Source organism: Stegodyphus dumicola, chromosome 3 (genome assembly GCF_044657685.1).
Source record: "Stegodyphus dumicola isolate Sdum_Otavi_A_Nest chromosome 3, ASM4465768v1".
NCBI lineage: Eukaryota > Metazoa > Arthropoda > Arachnida > Araneae > Eresidae > Stegodyphus > Stegodyphus dumicola.
The window spans coordinates 231,275,304-231,293,653 of NC_140770.1; the positions used below are offsets into that span (position 1 = coordinate 231,275,304).

Genomic DNA, 18,350 nt, shown 5'->3' on the forward strand with positions numbered 1-18,350 from the left:
GTGACGTACTATTTGATCGTTAGCGCAAGTCCAGTTATGTGGTAAACTTGTCTAACGACCATATGGTTTGCTTTCTGAATTGCTAATAATCTAGACATGTAAATACATGAGTATATTTTAATTTTACTGGAGCGTGTGTTTCATACTTTTGTTTTTGTATCATTGAAAAGTTCAGAAGGTAAGTCATAAAAATATGCAAGGTGTTCTTTCTTTTTGGGAAAATGTGATAACTTTTTGTTTAAATAAAAGATAACTCATGGTAAAATATTAAGCCGTATCTGACAGTATTTGATAATTAATGTAATATATCTGGCATATGAAAATTAAAATACCTTATTAATGTAATCACAATTTTAACAAACTATATATGGAGTGTGTATCCTAGTTTGTAAAATAGCATGCTATTTAATGCGTATTATTTTTGAATATCTTTTGTTAATATAATCTATTTACATGTATATCTGTGCTTAATTGTAGCTATCAAAATGGAAGATATTTTAGCAAAAATTATGAAGGATGCTTCTACAACAAAACATCCTTATGTTAAACAGTCATGTTTAGAATCACAAGGTATGTATGAATGCTGTTAAAAATAAAATGGTTTAAAAACTATATTCTATCCGTCTTTTCAAATAATGCCTAAAAATTTTGACTTTTCCTTTCAATTAAAATGATGTGAAGATAAAAATAAAAGTAATGAGAAATATTTTCATCTTAAAAATTACTTTCTTATTGCTCATGAAAGTGCTTTGATCAATTAAAATATGAACATTTTTGGGAATAAATGTGTAATAACCATAGTATTTGTAATTTATTTAATATATTTATACGGTATTAACTTCATTTTATGTATTGTATATTTGAGGTTGAAAAACTTTTCCATTTAGAAATATAATTAAAATTCTCCTCAAAAGTGAATTTATTTGCATAAATTGATTTATATTTCTTCTTGTAGAATTGTTAGCAAATCAGCATAGTTTGATGCGGTCTCCACCATATGAAGTAAGGTAAGACGTTATTTACGGTTTCAGACTACTGTTATGCTTATTCGTACATTTATGCACTGATATGAAACTGCACTCTTAATATTCAGAAATTAATATATAGATGTCTCTCATGCAATGGAAGAACTGTAATTTACATATGATGATCTGAAAACATTTTTATTTTATTATATGAATATTGTACTTCTTTGGAGTAATATAAAAGTATTATAATAATTTGTATCTGATATTAAAGTTATAAAAATTGCTTAGACATTTCAGACCACAAAACAAGAGAAATCAACTATGCCCCCACCAGAATTTGAACAATAGATTGCCCAGTTGGTGGCCCAGTTAACTGGGTGCTCACATTAACTGTACTGCGTACATTATGACAGCAAACATAGGGAAACATGATAATTCCGTATATTTTGTGCGATATAAAAGGCAAGTGGATGAACATGAGACTCACTTAACCAAAGTGGTGATGAGTTATTGCCCATTGCATTTTAGTTTAGATATCACTGTAGAGATCATTTAGTCCAACAATTTCCCAACCCTTTTCTTGCATTTACTTTCAAAAGAATCATTTTTTCCCTCAACCCCTTTATTATCTTTTCCATAATATACAGCATACAACATAATCATTATACAGATTTCACATAAATTTTTTAAAATTTTAAGATAAAAATTAAACTCAGAATATGAACAGAAAGTTTGAAAAAAAATGGATAATTTGTGTATTATTATTTTTAATTTTCCAAACATAAGTAAGTTATCAAAAACAAAATCGCAGACTGATTGATTGCACAAAAGTCTGATTATAATTAACAATGTAGCTGTGTTTGATGCATTGATTCATTTTTTTAAACCATTTGGTATAAAATTGCTTAACTTAATCCTTTAATCATCTTGGTCAAAAATATTCAACTTGTTTCTTGTTTTTTGCTGTAAATTATTGGCTTGACTAAAGCTTGCTTTCATTAGGTAAGAAAAGGGAAAACTATGTGGTTTGAATGACTTGAATTTGTACGGTTGTTATATATCAATAATTGTCAATGTTGTTGATACATGTTTACTAGTTTACTGGTACATATTTGGCTGTTGACCCCTTGATTATTATTGACCTCCCAGAGGTCAATACTAACCTCACTGAATACCTCTGATTTAGGCATTCTGAAAAAAGAAACATGAAAAATATGCCATCAACCAGGCTTTAAATCATGGCTCTTTAAGAGGCTAGCTAAATGTGCTTGCCACGTGTGTCACATGTGCATGAGGAGATGCAGGAATTCCATATAAGGCTTAAAAACAAAAATAACAACCAAAATTGTGATTTTTTTAACCATTAATAATTAATGAAATTTTTAATTTGTTTAGTAATATATTTTTGTTACAGTAATTAATGATTATGTATAAGCAACAAATTATCAAAAAGGAATAAAAATGTATGTACAGAAAACTATTGAAAACAATGAATTAGATATTTGACTTTGTTTTATAAAATTATAAGTATCATATCTTTCTAATTTTGTTTCTTCAGATGCTTAAAAGAAATTTTTTTAGTAATAAATTTTGTTTTGTCAAGTTCTTTGAATATCAAATGTTTTTATTAGTCTATCAAAATACTGCATTTTGTATTCTGAAAATATTCAATATGAATGATTATTCAATAATTCTGAATACTTTCTTCCTGTCAGTAATTAACTGTTTTGAGGATAGGTTATCTTGTTACTAGCACACTTTGCCTCAGTATTACTTATTTGCCTCAGTATTTTAAAAATATTATATATATATGAGCAAAATATATATGTCAGCATTTGCTGCACTAGCGCAGATTGTTCATTCACTGCTTCTGAAAAATCTAAATATAAAGGATGGATACTTTACTGTGATACTACTGAATTTTCGTAGGCATTTAATTTTAAGTTCTGTCATCATTCCTAATCTTTTTTAAGCTACTTTTTCAAAACTGCCATGTCCTGGTAAGAAGACAATATATTCTTTATGAATCAAACATTTATCATCTCTTATTCATCAGCTTAAATAAATTATGCTTGTAAAAGGCACCTTTTTAACACCTAAGGCAAACTTCAGAATGCCGTCTAAATAATCTTGGTTAATCTTTGGAATACATTTTAGTAAGGCGATAAAGGTTACTAGCTAGGACTTTAGCAGTGTACATGGATAGAGTGTGCGCAATGCCATTTTTGTACAATTCTGGGATGTTTTTTTAAGTGAAAATAGGTCGACGTGTACCTGGATGATACCATGTATGTGCATTTCGTAAAAATGCGGCAAGCAGTGGGCGATTCTGCACTTTGTCCCAATTTCGCACCTAATCTTCGTCATGATTAAGCACTTTTGTTCCATAAAAGTTCTAGCATAAGCGTAATTCGGCTAGCAGATTGTTGGAAATGTTGAGGGGAGGGGGGAATGCCTTTACTTCGTGAAAACAAAATGGCGTCCAATCAAAAACTAGCAAGTTGCTGTAGCAGGGTGGGTCGCCACATTTTCGCCAAAAAATCGCCAAGTTACCATAATCCAAAGATTAAACAATATCTTTTATAGCAATTTTTACTTAAATATTATATTTTAATTTTGTACTTGATCTAATTTTTTAGGCAAATTAATACCAAATTAAAGTATTTTAATCAAAAAGCTGGAAGAAAAATTTAAGGGGAAAAAAAGATAAAAAAGCTAAGAAATGGAGAGCAGTCAAAGCACGCAGAAAAAAATTAAGTTAAATGGAAATGAATGTGATTATACATATAATTGCAATAGCAATATAGGCAATTATGGACAAGATGTAACATACCTTAGCGAAACCAAAGTGTGGTTATCATGGCTTTTCATATGCATTAATTATATCGACCTTTTTCTTTTAATGTGATTATCTTTTTCTTAGATGTAAATTTTTAATACATTTTGTTATTTAATAGGCAAAAATCCATTAGAGAATTAGATAATATTTGTAATGAATGTAACAAAAATGTAATGAAGTCATTCTTTTTTTTTTTTTTTTGTCCGATTCATAGTTGAAATAAAGAAGTGAAAATATCATAAAGATCCTTTTAAACTTTATATGTTTGAAACACCTAGTATTTTAAAAAAATAATTTGATTTATAATAATTCAATTCGGCTCCATTCCCTTTCCCCAAAAAGTTGAAAAATCTGAAAGTCCAATGCTAAAAAATTCAAGAAAAGATACCATTTAAAAAATACTATTTAATTCATTATATGCATCTCTCTAGATCTGTAGATAGGATCTCTCTAGATTTGTAGATTTGAGAAGGGAACATAAAGGAATTCAGGTTTGGGCATTGTCTTTTATTTTGTTGCTGTTGCTTGAACACGTTTTGAAAACTGAATGTTTTTGATATAAAGTAGCAACAGAATAAAAATAAAGCTCAAGCTGACATAGCAAATCTTCTTAGATAATGACTGGGAAAAAAGAGAAAGAGTTATGAAGACAAGTAAAAGAAATATTTTAGAGCTTTGAAAAAATGATTTGATAAGTGAAGTGGCATGTTAATCATGAGAAGGCTTAAAGCGATTTGCTTATTACACTTAATATGTTTATTCATGTGTATACTTTAGGAACCTAATGAAGGATGCTGAGTAATTATTATAAATGGGGTATTGTGTTCATATATAGTCTTTAAATTGTCAGTATTTTCTATATTTCAACTATAATAAAGTTTAATAAATCTTTTGTTTTATATATATTATGTGGAGAAGAGTTTAACGCTTTGAAGATTTTAACGCCCCAGATGGTCTTTCATTCAAACGGCAGAAATTCCAATGTTGTTTTCTTCCCTCCCTTAAGATACAGTAGCAGGTGCAGTTTCCCCAAATGCATTGTATCAGTTTATTGCAGACCTAAAAGGATTTATTTGTAGTTTCTTATCTTTATTTGTTAGGAAATAGACAGGATGACATTTTAAATCTTCACTCTTCGTGCGTTAATGGAGGGGATTGGACGAAATTACTGTGACTTTCGAAAACTTTTTCAGGCAGTTCGGTATTTTATGCGTACACGTTAGCAAAAACTTCGGTTTTCAAAGAGTTAAAGTAAACGACATTTTCACTTTAGAACGCATTTCATATTTTTTTCAGATACATCTTGACATATGTTAACATAGTGTTTATAAAATAATGATAACATTTTAATTTTCTGAATTTTTCTAAAGTTGTTTTAATGTGCATATTATAGTGATAATATGATTTGGGATATAGTTCAAATTTTGCTGAATTTATATATTCTTATTTCAATGTTATTGATGCTTGAATATATATCAGGTGAAATAAAAAAATCACATGAAATTGTTTTGAATCTAATTCCATGAGAATTTCTTTTTCATATCTTTTATATATATTGTTCCATATCTATTGCTCAGATTTTTTTTTTAATTTTTATTTGTAGATCTAAATGCTTAGACACCCTTCGCCTGGCTTTGGAATCAAAACATTCAAAACTCATGAATCATGCATTAAATGGCTTCCAGGTTGTGTATACTTAATATATATATATATATATATTTTAAAAAGCAGTTTTCTATACACATTTGGTACTTACATACTTTTTTAGAAGTCATTTTTAACACAGTAAAACTATCTTCATGCAGTGTGATTTTGCACAGTAATGGAAAAGCATGACATCACAGTACTCCTATTAGGTATTTTCTTTAATTAATGCTCAATAATCCAATTTTATTTTTGCAAAGAAGGATGTAAATAACTTGTTATTTTTCTGTTTTCCCTTTGCATATTGGGAAAAAAAAAAAAAAAAAAGAAAAAAGAAAAGTTGGGGATATATATATATATATATTTGAAGACGAATAAACAGTGTTATGCAGTGTAAAAAAAATATAACAATCAAATATCTATTTGGCAATGTGGTTTACACCAGAGAATATAACTTGTATGTGTTGATTATCTAGCTAAGTAAAGAATGATTTGCTTTGTCAAACTTTCACCAGAATGATTGGTGCAAGTTTGGTGGGATCTCTAACTTTGATGGCAACTTTCTTGATTAAGGAGAAAGTATGTAAGTATCGCATATTACAATACAATACAAAAAAAAAAAAAAAAAAAAGCATTTATACAGTTAAAATAAATAATTTTTCATTCTAATTTTTAACATTGGTTTACAAAATTCTTTTAACAAGTTTCTTTCTTTCTTTCTTTTTTTTTTTTTTTTTTTTTTTTAATATAGCGAATGATATGGGATAAAAGTTTTCAGTCAGTATTTGAGAGTGATAATGAAGAAAACTGGCTTCCTATACAGCTAATGAGATCAGTAGCATCACTTCATACGCATTCTGATGATATTCAAATGGAGATATTAAAAGTAATTAATTTGTTCAGAAAGTATTTTAAAACCATATCATTAAATGCTCTTTTTCATTTTATGGAATTTTGAAACAAACAATGTAATTGTTCTATACCATGAGAAAGAAAATGTTTCTTATTATTTGTACTTGAAGGGGATGTTCAATAATTTTTTCTTTTCAGATATTGCTAGAGAACTAATTTTTTAAAGAATTTTTTACTATAAATAATGGTATTTTACACTGAGTTGGAAAATTTGGAAACTGCATTGCTGTGTTATAGGAGGTTTTATGTCATTTCAGTTCTTGAGCTATTTTAATAATTATAATGGTACTTTCATGTAATATTTATTATCCAATGTTTCAATAAATTTCTTTGCACATACAGGTAATAATTTGGAAGATAAGTAGTTTCTAAAATAGTTTAAAATGAATTAAATAAATAATGAGAAAAACAGATTATATTTTTATGTTCCTGAAGATTAATGATTATGTATGAAAACAGTCATAAATTAAAAAAGGAAATATTGGAAATTGTGTGAACTGGTATTCTACTTTTATATCTTTGTCTGTTAGAAGTGACAGAAAAACCTTACTCTGAACTGCCAGCATCCTGATAGAAGCAGGAGTCTTTCAGTTTGCTGTCATATGTCCTGGTCTCTTAGTAAATCTCCAAGTTTCTCGGTTTTTAGTTTATTTATATTTAAATTCTCAACTGAAAATATTGCTTTTGAGTTCTTAAGTGTCTGAGAGAAAAGAAAAGCCATGAAAGACATTTTAAGAAAATTTTTTTTAAAGAAAGTAAAGTAGGATTTTATCTTCTCTTAATGAAGCTTAAATTGTACTATTTGCATTTTTCCCTAAATGATTTTTTTTAATAATAGTTTTTAATTAATTTGAATTGGTTCAATCTATTATAGGAGACTGAAGAGCATATTTGAACAACTTAACTGACATTTAATAAAATTTTTAAAAAAATGCTATTTTAAATCTGTAGTGTAACTAAATTTATCCTCTTGGTTGTATGCACATTAATCATTAATCTCACTTTCATCATGTTTAAAAGCACTATAGCACTATGCCATATTTTTTTAAATAATAGTTTTTAATTAATTTGAATTGGTTCAATCTATTATAGGAGACTGAAGAGCATATTTGAACAACTTAACTGACATTTAATAAAATTTAAAAAAAAAAAAATGCTATTTTAAATCTGTAGTGTAACTAAATTTATCCTCTTGATTGTATGCACATTAATCGTTAATCTCACTTTCATCATGTTTAAAAGCACTATAGTAAATAAAAGCATTTTTTTGCATTATTAATTATATATTATTATTATTTTCAGCATTATAAAATTTTGAGAAAATTATGGATCAAATTAGCCCAAAATATATCTTGCAGTAGTATTAAAATTTATGATAAAGAATTAAGTATTAAATTAATATATTTAAAATCAACATATTATAACTGGTTATCTGAGTTACGCATCATGAAGTGACTGATTTGCTAGTTTAGGATCATTTTAAATTTATGCTGCCACACAGCATGAAAACCCCCTGTTTTAATCTTTCAGAGTTAGAAACTATCATTTAATTTTACTGTCAGTTCCAAAATTTAATGAATTAATAAATGATATTATTACATGTTATTTAATGCAAATTTTGTCATTGAATGTTTCAACACGATTTTGTCAAATTTTATGATTTTTCACTGCAATTGCACTTTCTTTCTAAAACTGTCATGCCATATTTAATGCTGGTTATTTAAAAATTTACCTAAGATGAACCATTTTGAAATAGTAATTGGTGTAGAATGTGCTTCATATAGTTTCAATGTTGCGTTCTTGAGCTGTGATTTAAGAAAGCAAACTTATTCCTTGAAGTATCTGTTTAATTACCTTTTTTAACTCACTAACCCTCCTTAGATTTCAGTTCTTTGTAGATTTCTTATTGTTGTTTAGAAGCCTTTTTACATACATGAAACTTTTAAATACCTCAAATACTTCATGGCTTATAAAGTGTTGGTATTGACATTTCTACTTGTACTGTCTGTGTATTATTAAAATCTTTAAAGTAACCAATTCTACATTGGAAATTTTTTAAATGAAAGCAATAGGAGCACACATATTCTTCTGAAGAAATATACTTTAATTTTATTCTTACTTTGAATGAAAAGTGTAAATGATTTACATGTCTTTAAAGTTAAACAAAACTCAACTGTTGCATTGATTGTTAAAGAAAAGCTCTATGCCTGGGGTGGCCAAGCACCTTGATAGTCCGAGCCGTTTTTCAAAATTTGAAATTTTTCGCAAGCCACAATTAAATACGTATTTAAAAGGTATACAAAAAAGGTATTACAAAAATTTTACAGAAAATGTATTTATTTAAAACATATAAATAAAAATACAAAATATGTGTATTGAATTTAAATTCAAAAAATTAAACACATTTATTTTACTTCTCTTGATAATTCTTTAAAATTTGGTGAATAATTGATGACAGCACTTCTCAGTAATTCTTTGAGATGCTGGTTAGTTAATACTGATTGGTGTTTGGATTTCACGAATTTTAAAGTGGAATAAAATGATTCATGTAAGTACGTTGTTCCGAATATTGAAATAATTCGACAAGCAGCCTTATTTAATTCAGGATACTTCGATTATGGTACAAATTTCCAAAATTCAGTAATCGGCATCGATTTATATTTTAATTGTAGAGCTTTATCTTCTTGCATCTCTATTAATTCTAATTCTCCAGATGCTTTTTGGGTCAAACCTGTATTGGAAATGGAAAACTCACCTTGAATTATGTTAATTTCAAATGGATTATAAAAAATCAAGAGACGATGGACGGAAATGAAATTTCTTACAACGTTGCACTTAGTCTTTCATATTTGTTGTCTGTAATTTAAAAGACATTTTGAAACACATACGGAATGATAATAATTTTTTAAAATATAATAACACAAAAATGAAAAGGGAACTGGGATACATTTATCGAAAGCCACAAATAATCCTTCAAAGAGCCGCAGGTTGGCCACCCCTGTTCACATGCACATATGCAGCATGATTTGATGTGAGTTTCTGTTCTTCAAGGTACCAAAATAGTTTGTCCCATTTTCTGGAAATGGCATTATTTATTTACCACATCAGTGATCTCTTATACTTTTTTGACTCGCATAACCCATAAAGCTATCATTTTCTCTATATAGCTTTATCACCCTCAGGAAAATAGATATTAAAAGAAACATTGAAGCTTGACCATTGTTGCATACATTTTGTGGAAAATGAAAAGAAAATCATTATAACATCGAGTAGCATTTCTTTTGTAATTCAAATAATAATAGAAACTGTGAAAAATATTAATTAACTAAATATTATTCCAAATGATATTAAAATTTTAATTTTTTGCTTAGTTTGAATTTTAATTTTGTCTTGTGGAACTCCAGGGCTATACAGAACACTATTTTGAAGACCACTGATTTAGATGGCGGAAAAGAAAGGTATACATGCAGTGTTCCTTAACGGGCACTGAATTTTTCATTAAAATCAGGTGGTCTGGGGTCAAATCACAGACCACCTGTGATTTGATAGGTGTGAATCACATAATCAATTAAAATCAGGTGGCCTGTGATCATCAGATCTGTGGTTGAATTTTGTGTTAGTTTAAATTCAAAATCTTGTGTTTTTCCTCTTCTGTATGTTTATATGTATGGCTGTGTTTCTGGAGTCTTAACATTTTTCTGTTATGTGATAAATGCAGAGTACTTCTTTGAACAAAGTTCATTTTTAATGTTTTGAAAAACTATTTTCTTAAATATTGTTGCAGCAATGAAATTTTTAAATTATTATTATGTATTAAAATGATGTACATTTTCTTTTTTTTAGATATTACTAAATATGACTAGCACTCATGGACAGAATTTAACATCTCATTCAATAATCATGTTAATAACTTTATGCTTGGAAGCATACGGCACTAACACAGCTGGTGTACGAACAGCTGCCCAGGCAACCATAAATCAAACTTTGACATCATTTTGCATTATGTTACAAGAGACAGATGGAAGCATTGAGGTATTATTATTTACTCTTTCCTGTGAGAGTTTCTTTTCATGCGTAATGTCTAAAAATGATAGAACCATTCTGATATTGGAGTTTGTATTGAATCAAAAATTGTAATGACATCAAATAATTTCTAGGAAAGTTTCACGGCAGTTCATGTAAAAATCTGAACTAAATTAAGGTCTAGATGTTTTACATTATTGCTGTGAGAATCATTAAGGTCGTTACAATGAATTTGGTTTCTGCAAGTTAATCATTACGTATCGTTCAGTTCAAATACATATTCATTCATTACTTCTTATCTGAAATTTTATTACTTTTTACAGAAAACATATGAAGCCTTAACATGAAAATTGTTAAAATGTTTAAATTGACATCTGTAGTTGCATTGCTGTGCACAGTTTTCTAATTTTAGGTTCAAATGTTGATAATTGCCAGCGAATGCCTTGTTCTGCATTGATGCAGATTCTCTGAATAATTTATTGGTACCTGTATAAGTGATAAATCATGTGTTATAGGCATGTATAGTCAAGAAAGTAAGCAGTACTGATTTTGCTTTCTCAGATAAAATTTTGAATTCATCTTGCATGCAGCTCAAACTCTGTTATGCTTTGGTTTTGAACTTGATTTTTAGTTCATTGCTAAATCTGTAAAGATATCATGTTCTATTGAGTTTAAGCCAAATAGTTTTTTGTTCATGCTGAACACGTTTAGACCCATTCAGAGTCATTCAAGCGCCTTCTGTTGAGTTGTGAGAAAATAAAATTCTGATGAGTTTTCAAAGCTTCAAGGTGCATTTGAGTATTTTTTAAAAATTATTATTAATTATTTTTCATTGAATCTGAATGTTATTTTCTCCCAAGAATGTTTTTGTAAGAGAACTGCAATTGTTAGCTTTGTCAATACATAAGTGTCTCTCGTAAGAAGAAACTTTAGTTAGCATCAGAAACCGACTTATTTTATTCGGATTTTTTTCTAGCAATCATAGATTCATTATGTTCATTGCTATGAATTTCAACCAATACGCTATTTTACACACTCAATTTTTATTGTTTTAAAGCTTTACCATAGAGCGTTATGACATATTAAAAATGCTACTACTTTGCATGCAGTTTCTCAAATATTTGAATACTTTTCCTCAAGACGACCACTTTACTTCAGTGTGCAGTAAGAGAGACTCATAGTGGCTTCTTATGACTGCTTTTATGTTTAATAAATCTGCCAAGTCTGCTTTTAAGAGGTCAGGAGTTTATACAGTCTATTATTTTTTATATTAATTTTCTCGCAAAGAAAATCACCCAGAAAGAAATTATGGAAAAATCACTAAGAAACACTAGTATTATCTATATGAACATTCACAGTGAATTGACTCCAAATTGACATCTTGGCCACTGACATTACATTCATTTTCTGTTTGTATTTATATGGGGCTAAGTCTCAAGAAGCTTCGAGCAGATTTGAGGAATTCTTGAAAGGTGATAAGGAGAGAGAAACTTCTTGAATGTGCAGTTCCAAGGAATGGCCAAACATCATCTATTAAAGGAGATGCAAAATTGAATTTTGTGAATTTCCAAGTTTAGAATGCAATTTCTAAATATCTTTTTTCGAATTTACTTTTTGTCTGTTGTTCTTTAATTTCATTCAGTTTTTATTTATTTTAATTTCTTGGAGCAGCTGAAGAGTCCTTAGGCCTTCGTGTGCCCTAAGAACTCCCTAACTTACTCGGCCTTAAAGTCCTTAAATTTACAGTAGTTCCCAAACTGTGCTTTAGGACAGTTGTCTGTTCCAAACTGTGCCTTAGCACAGTTTGTCAACTGCTGATCTAAGGTGATGCTTAAGTCTGCATTCTGTTATTTTCCATGAATTTCAATGTATCTCATTATTGGTTCATTGATAAATTAATGGAAAATACTGATTAATTTCATTTTGGTATTTTTCTGTTAATTGGGTGACGGATGTGCATGGATTGTGATAGCCTATTTATATCGCATCCTGAATATCTATGCATTGAATAGATATCTGTGCAGTATTTAATATGCACAGTGCCAAATTTATACAAATATGTGATATTTTTAAGCAGAAATAAATTGTTGTGTACATAAGTAGAACATTGAGCAATTCTTTGGTGTTTTTAATTGGGGGGGGGAGATCACTGTGTACGTAGGGAGAATGTGGTGCAATTCTATGATTTAAGGCCTGAAAGAATTGCAGACATTAAATATTATATGTATTTTATTAAATGATGCACTAGTGTTATTACAAGTATATCTTTTTCATGAAGCTTTTTAGATATCTTAGGTTAGCTGCCACCTATTTTGATTTCATGCATACATTTATATTTGATACCAAGTGTTAACCCATTAACAGAAAACTACTCTTTTTTTTTTCTTCAACTGTGTGATATAAGATGTAGAACTAGTTTTTCGTTGAAAACTAGTGTTTTCTCATGTTGTTTTCATCATGTTGTATCAACATGAGATGGCTGTCTTCTATCAGAATAAGTTAAGTTTCAAGTAACACAGGCTCACAGGATCTAAATCACTAATTTCATAGGTAGGAATCTGAATTTCTTCCACCATGTAATTTGCAACACCACGTTTATTGTCCATTGAATCATCTGATGGAATTTCTTGTAAGTCTGCTAAGCTGCTTTAGGACTAAACCAATTTTTTCTAATAGAAATTTGATTGCTTTCTACATAAATATAAAAATTTTTAGTGTTAGCTTTAGTAAAGATTCTTATAATATAAATAAAATACAACACACGTACAAAAATTAGAAAATTTATGAAGCATCTGGCAGAAATAGGAAAATAGTTTTTGAGCACTTATTAGAAAACTATTGATAATTTTCAGACATAAATTATGAAATTAAAAATTCTTTGCAGCATTATAATATGGACACTGGGTTAAGAAATTATCATTCATACTCAAAATGGTAGCTGTTTGCCAAAAACTTCGATAATTTTTTAAAAACTGGAAATGGTTAAAAATGAATGCTGTTTTCTTCTATTGTTAATTTAAATAAATTGTTTCATTTACAAATAACACTAATAAATGCATGTATTTTTGTTTTAACTATCTTTTGTTATAATTCTGTTAAATATGCATGATAATCATATAAAAAAAAAACAATTGCATTTTGAATTTTTTTACATGTGAGCATTCTTTCTAGGATCAAGTTGATGATTCTGATGGAGAAAATGGTAAACATTTGTTTAGTCTAGTTTATAAAATGATTTAAAATTAGTTAACATTAAATTTGATATTCACATTTAATTGCAGTATAGTTGCTGTTTTACATGTTGTTCCCTTTTAAAGCTCTGGCCCATCAGCAGTCGAGCGGTAAAGTCACTGAATATTGGTAGTTTGGTCCGGGGTTCAAATCCTAGTGAACAGATTGGCTTTGTCGGCATTTTTGTTATTTTCCTCATGTGTAATGTGTATACGAGGCAGCTTCCCTTAGAAAGGCATCCCTTCCCTTAGGCAAATAGTCCTTGTGTGCTTTCCCTTAATCAAGTAAGCCAAGCTGAATCAAACCCATTTTAAGTTCATTCCCATTCAATGAAAACAGATTCCATTAAACATTATGTAAAGCCATAATTCAAGTAGTGTTAATATTTGCAGAGGCTAATTTTATGTAATTGTTCATTTTATTACAGTACTGTAGAACTTTTATTTTTTAAAATTATAAATAATATGTTTAAAATGTTAGAAATTTCAGTAGTTAATATATCTAGAAATAGTATCATAATCTATCACAGCAAGCAAAATTTCGTGCCCTACATAGCCAAATAGCAATATGAATGCAGTAGTGATGTTATTAGATTCTGAATACCAAAAAAGTTCACTAATTTTCAAATCACAGCTAGAAAAACTAATACAAAAAAGAAAATAGTAAGGTAAAAATTAGCAAGCACTTTTTAAAAATAAATAAATAAAACTCATTTATTTTCTGCAAAAACATTTGCCAAGCTACCAAGAACCTGCCAGTACATTACTATAGTAAATCATATACACTTATTATAACAATCATCAGAAATAGTACCATAATGTAAGTAAAGATATTTTTAGAAGTCAGCATTTGTATCTGTATATAAAAAAAGCCAGCTTTTACTTGAATTCTCTGTTGCTGGGCCTTTTTCAAAATTTTTAGAATTTTCCCTCCCCTAATTTATTAAAAATTATGAATATTTATGCATTTCCTTTGTAATTAAACTTCTTTTGTGGTTAAAGAAATGTGCAATTTCTTGTTATTTTTTGTGATATTTACCTGGTTAACCTGTTCAGTAAAAGCTACGAGGGTAAGTTGAAAAATAAGTTTCCTCTGTTAACTGTGGTCAGAGTTGTGTATGAAAGTCAAAAAATAGAATGAGACATTAAAGAAATGACATACCTTTATTTTATTATTCTCGTACGAGTACGCTGAGACATTTGTCATATCGCTTGATAAGCTTCAAAAAGTCCTCCAAGAAAAATTCACGCTTTGCATATGGAAGAAGCGTTGATCGGCTGTGGGCGAAAGGCGACACAGCAGGAAAACGCGCAAGTCACCGATACACCATTGGGTAGAGGTCGCTGCAAATGAAGCAGATGGCGCTGTTGCAGTGCCTGTGCAAAGCGGAGACCAGCCTCTCATTTGAGCCCCGGTAGGTATGGAGTGAAGGTGCGTTTTGAATTCGTGGTCAAAGGAGGAAGTGAGAGCGGTTATCCGCTATGAATGGGCACGTGGAGTATCAGGAACAGAAATTCATAACCGCCTTGTGGAAGTCTATGGGCCAGGTGTGATGTCGAAGCAAATGGTGCGGAGATGGTGTTACACATTCAGTGATGGACGTCAGCAAGTGGAGGACATACCGAGAGCTGGACGGACGCGCACGGCCACTACAGATGCAAATGTCAGGAAGGTGGATGACATGATTAGAGCGAACCGGCGTATCACCATTGATGAAGTAGTGGAAGAACTTGGAATCTCACATGAGCGAGCTCAAAACATCATCCACGACATTCTTTGATACAGAAAAGTGTCAGCACGATGGGTGCCCCAACAGTTGACCTCGACACACAAGGAACAACACATGGGGGTCAGCCTGGAACATCTCGTGCTTTACCATGAAGATGGCAATGACGGATTGTGACAGGGGATGAAACGTGGGTCCACCATTTCACGCCAAAATCGAAGGCCGCATCTATGGAGTGGAAACATCTGTCATCACCTGTCCGAAAGAAGTTGAAGACAACTCCCTCTGCAGGTAAAGTGCTCCTCACAGTTTTCTGGGACGCCCAAGGAGTTTTGTTGCTGGACTTTTTGGAGGTTGGAATCATCAATGCTACGCACTACTGTGACACCCTGTCGAAATTGAAAGAGGCGATTCGGAAAAAGCGGCCTGTCCTTTTCACATTTGGCGTTCTGCTGTTGGATGACAATGCCAGACCACATTCGGCGACGGCAACGCAAAACCATATTGCAACTCTTGGTTGGGAGCGCCTACACCATCCGCCATACAGTCCTGATCTCGCACCAAGCAACATCCATCTGTTTCCGGCTTTGAAGAAAAATCTCGGGAGAAATACTGAAGTGAAACAAGCCGTTCAACGCTTCTTCCATATGCAAAGCCCTGATTTTTTTCTGGAGGGCTTTTTGAAGCTTATCAAGCGATATGACAAATGTCTCAATGTACTTGGTACCTATGTGAAAAAATAAAGGTATGTCATATCTTTAATGTCTCATTCTATTTTTTGACTTTCATATGCAACTCTGACCGCAGTCGACAGGGGAAACTTATTTTTCAACTTACCCTCGTACATATGTAACTGTTAAACCTGGTCTAAGAGGATTTTAAAATAAAATTGTACTTTTTAATAAGCACTTTATATAAACAGTTATTCATAAAAATGATTAATAATTCAAGTTTAAGCCTACTATTTTTATTAAAAATGATAAAGGCACTAACATGCTTATGATATTCTTGAAATAAGCTAAGTGGAGAAAAAGCATTAATGTGAAGGTTCTGGGGCCCATATCATACTAGCTGAACATTAATTACCGTTCTAGTATAGGTATTTTATTTTTATTTGCATAATATTAAGACGAAAAAATAATTTTTAAAATTTTTATTTTGTCGTTTAAAAATAGGATTTAACTTGCTTGAAAGTGTTACAGAAGAGTTATATCCAGTATTGCATTTTACTTGTGAAAAATTGAAAGATATAAATTGGTAAGTCTCTCTCTTTGTTTCTTGGCTTATTTTGTGATAAATCTGAATAAAAAGTAACATACATTACAACTTTCTTTATTTTACAGCACCAGAGGGAAAATTGGTGCTGCTTTGTTATTGCAGTGCATCTTGTCAGTGCTAAAAAATATCAGAATTGATATTTATCATAGCTCAGATTTTGTTAATTTTTTATGGTATGTATTGGCTTTTATAATTTTTGTTCATTTTATTTTCAGAAGTGTCTTATCTTTTGGTAGTTTTCATAGTCCTTGTGAAGGTTACAAAATATATTGTGAAATATTTTCCTCTTAAAAATAATCAGATATCTTTCAGACTACATTTTAAAATGATTAACAATAAATTACAGGAGTTCAGGGGTAATTTAATTGGCATATTTATAGATATATGTATATAAACACCGTCATTCAAGCATTCTTCAGAAAGCAAAATTCCAGACATCCGTAGAATGGTGTGGAGGCTTGCCACATCTCTTTCTGAAGAACTGAACTCATCGTATGTTACTAAGCACGTACTTATAGAACATAATTTGTATTTTTTCAGCTTAGTCATTTTTGTTCATCTATCTTGAGAATAACCAACTTTTATTTCTTTCCTTCTTTATCTAATTGCTTTTTCACTTACCTTTTCTATTCCACAAGTTTTGATATTTATGACAATCTGAGAAGGTATGAAAATAATTGAGAACACTAAGAATTGTCTAAAATTATAAATTTTTTTGAGAATTGGATTTCTGTAAGAATGTGTTGACGGTATGAGACAATCATGGAGGTATTTGTTTATTAGCATACTTTTCCATAACCATTTCTGTGTATACAGTATGACTGACTGTGTTTTGAAACATTTTATCATTATGATATTAAGAATTTTATTATTTTCCAATACTGGGATTTGGCTTTCGTTCATTTTTCTGAAATGTTGTAATTTCTTTATTTTAAGAACTTATTGAAATTCACTACATTTTCTTTCTTTGTTTAATTAACTAATCTTCTTTCATCCTACTTTATGTAAAACTCAAATAAAGTATGAAATTTTATTTAATCTTTAATTTTGTATATTTTAAAATAATGTTGCAAAAAATCCCAGACATTTTGAATTTAAAACCAACTTTTTAAAATAAACTGGAAATGTTAAAAAGAATTAATTTTTTTTAAGTTGATAAAATCATTTCTGACAAGGTAATTTGTGATTGATGTTCAAGGATTTCTTTTTATTACTGAATATGTTGAGTGATGTGTAATATGCTCGCAAAATTTCTGTTTGGCCTACATTGACCATGATCTCTAATATAGAAAGTTTGTGTAGCATGTCAGTCATCTATGAAATATGGGAAGAATTACTTTGCAGTTTCATAAAGTAGAATGTGGATGGAATCACTATACAGTTTCAAAATATTTTGTAGCAGTTGAAATTTTATTGTTGCTGCTTAACATGTTAGTACTTGTTAGTTTTTGTTGTTTGACTTCTGAATTAGTGTCTTAATGTTAGTACTTTCTTAGGGAAATTTCTAGCAGTTTTAAATCTGTGAGCATTATCATTTAGATATCATTTTTATGATTCCAAGCATGAGCATTATAAATGGAAAAATAAGGTATTTCAGGGTAATAAATTTTAGCATTATGATTTTTTCTACAGGTTTTATAAATAGCTTTTAGAATTTCAGCATTGTTCTGCAATTTGAATTCATTATTTCTTGTTTGAATTCCTGATATCAACATATAATATTTTGTAT

At 29.9% G+C, this 18,350-nt stretch overlaps 1 protein-coding gene across 7 annotated transcripts in view; it reads left to right on the top strand.

Moving 5' to 3' along the window:
- Positions 1-12: 12 nt before the first annotated feature.
- The window catches only part of LOC118200518 (brefeldin A-inhibited guanine nucleotide-exchange protein 3), a 153,913-nt gene continuing 135,575 nt past the window's right edge, over positions 13-18,350 (top strand). For 2 of the 7 annotated variants that reach the window (XR_015040419.1, XM_085813903.1), the window contains exons 1-9: positions 13-178; positions 478-570; positions 956-1,007; positions 5,411-5,492; positions 6,203-6,337; positions 10,207-10,395; positions 13,558-13,588; positions 16,519-16,600; positions 16,687-16,794. Coding sequence is in view for 5 of the 7 variants with exons in the window: in XM_085813903.1 (XP_085670029.1) it covers positions 486-570; positions 956-1,007; positions 5,411-5,492; positions 6,203-6,337; positions 10,207-10,395; positions 13,558-13,588; positions 16,519-16,600; positions 16,687-16,794 (764 nt within the window). In the remaining 2 variants the exon portion in view is untranslated. Of the gene's footprint in view, positions 179-477; positions 571-955; positions 1,008-5,410; positions 5,493-6,202; positions 6,338-10,206; positions 10,396-13,557; positions 13,589-16,518; positions 16,601-16,686; positions 16,795-18,350 lie in introns of those variants that run through there. The other 5 variants (XM_085813898.1, XM_085813899.1, XR_015040420.1 and 2 more) reach the window with 4 other exon arrangements.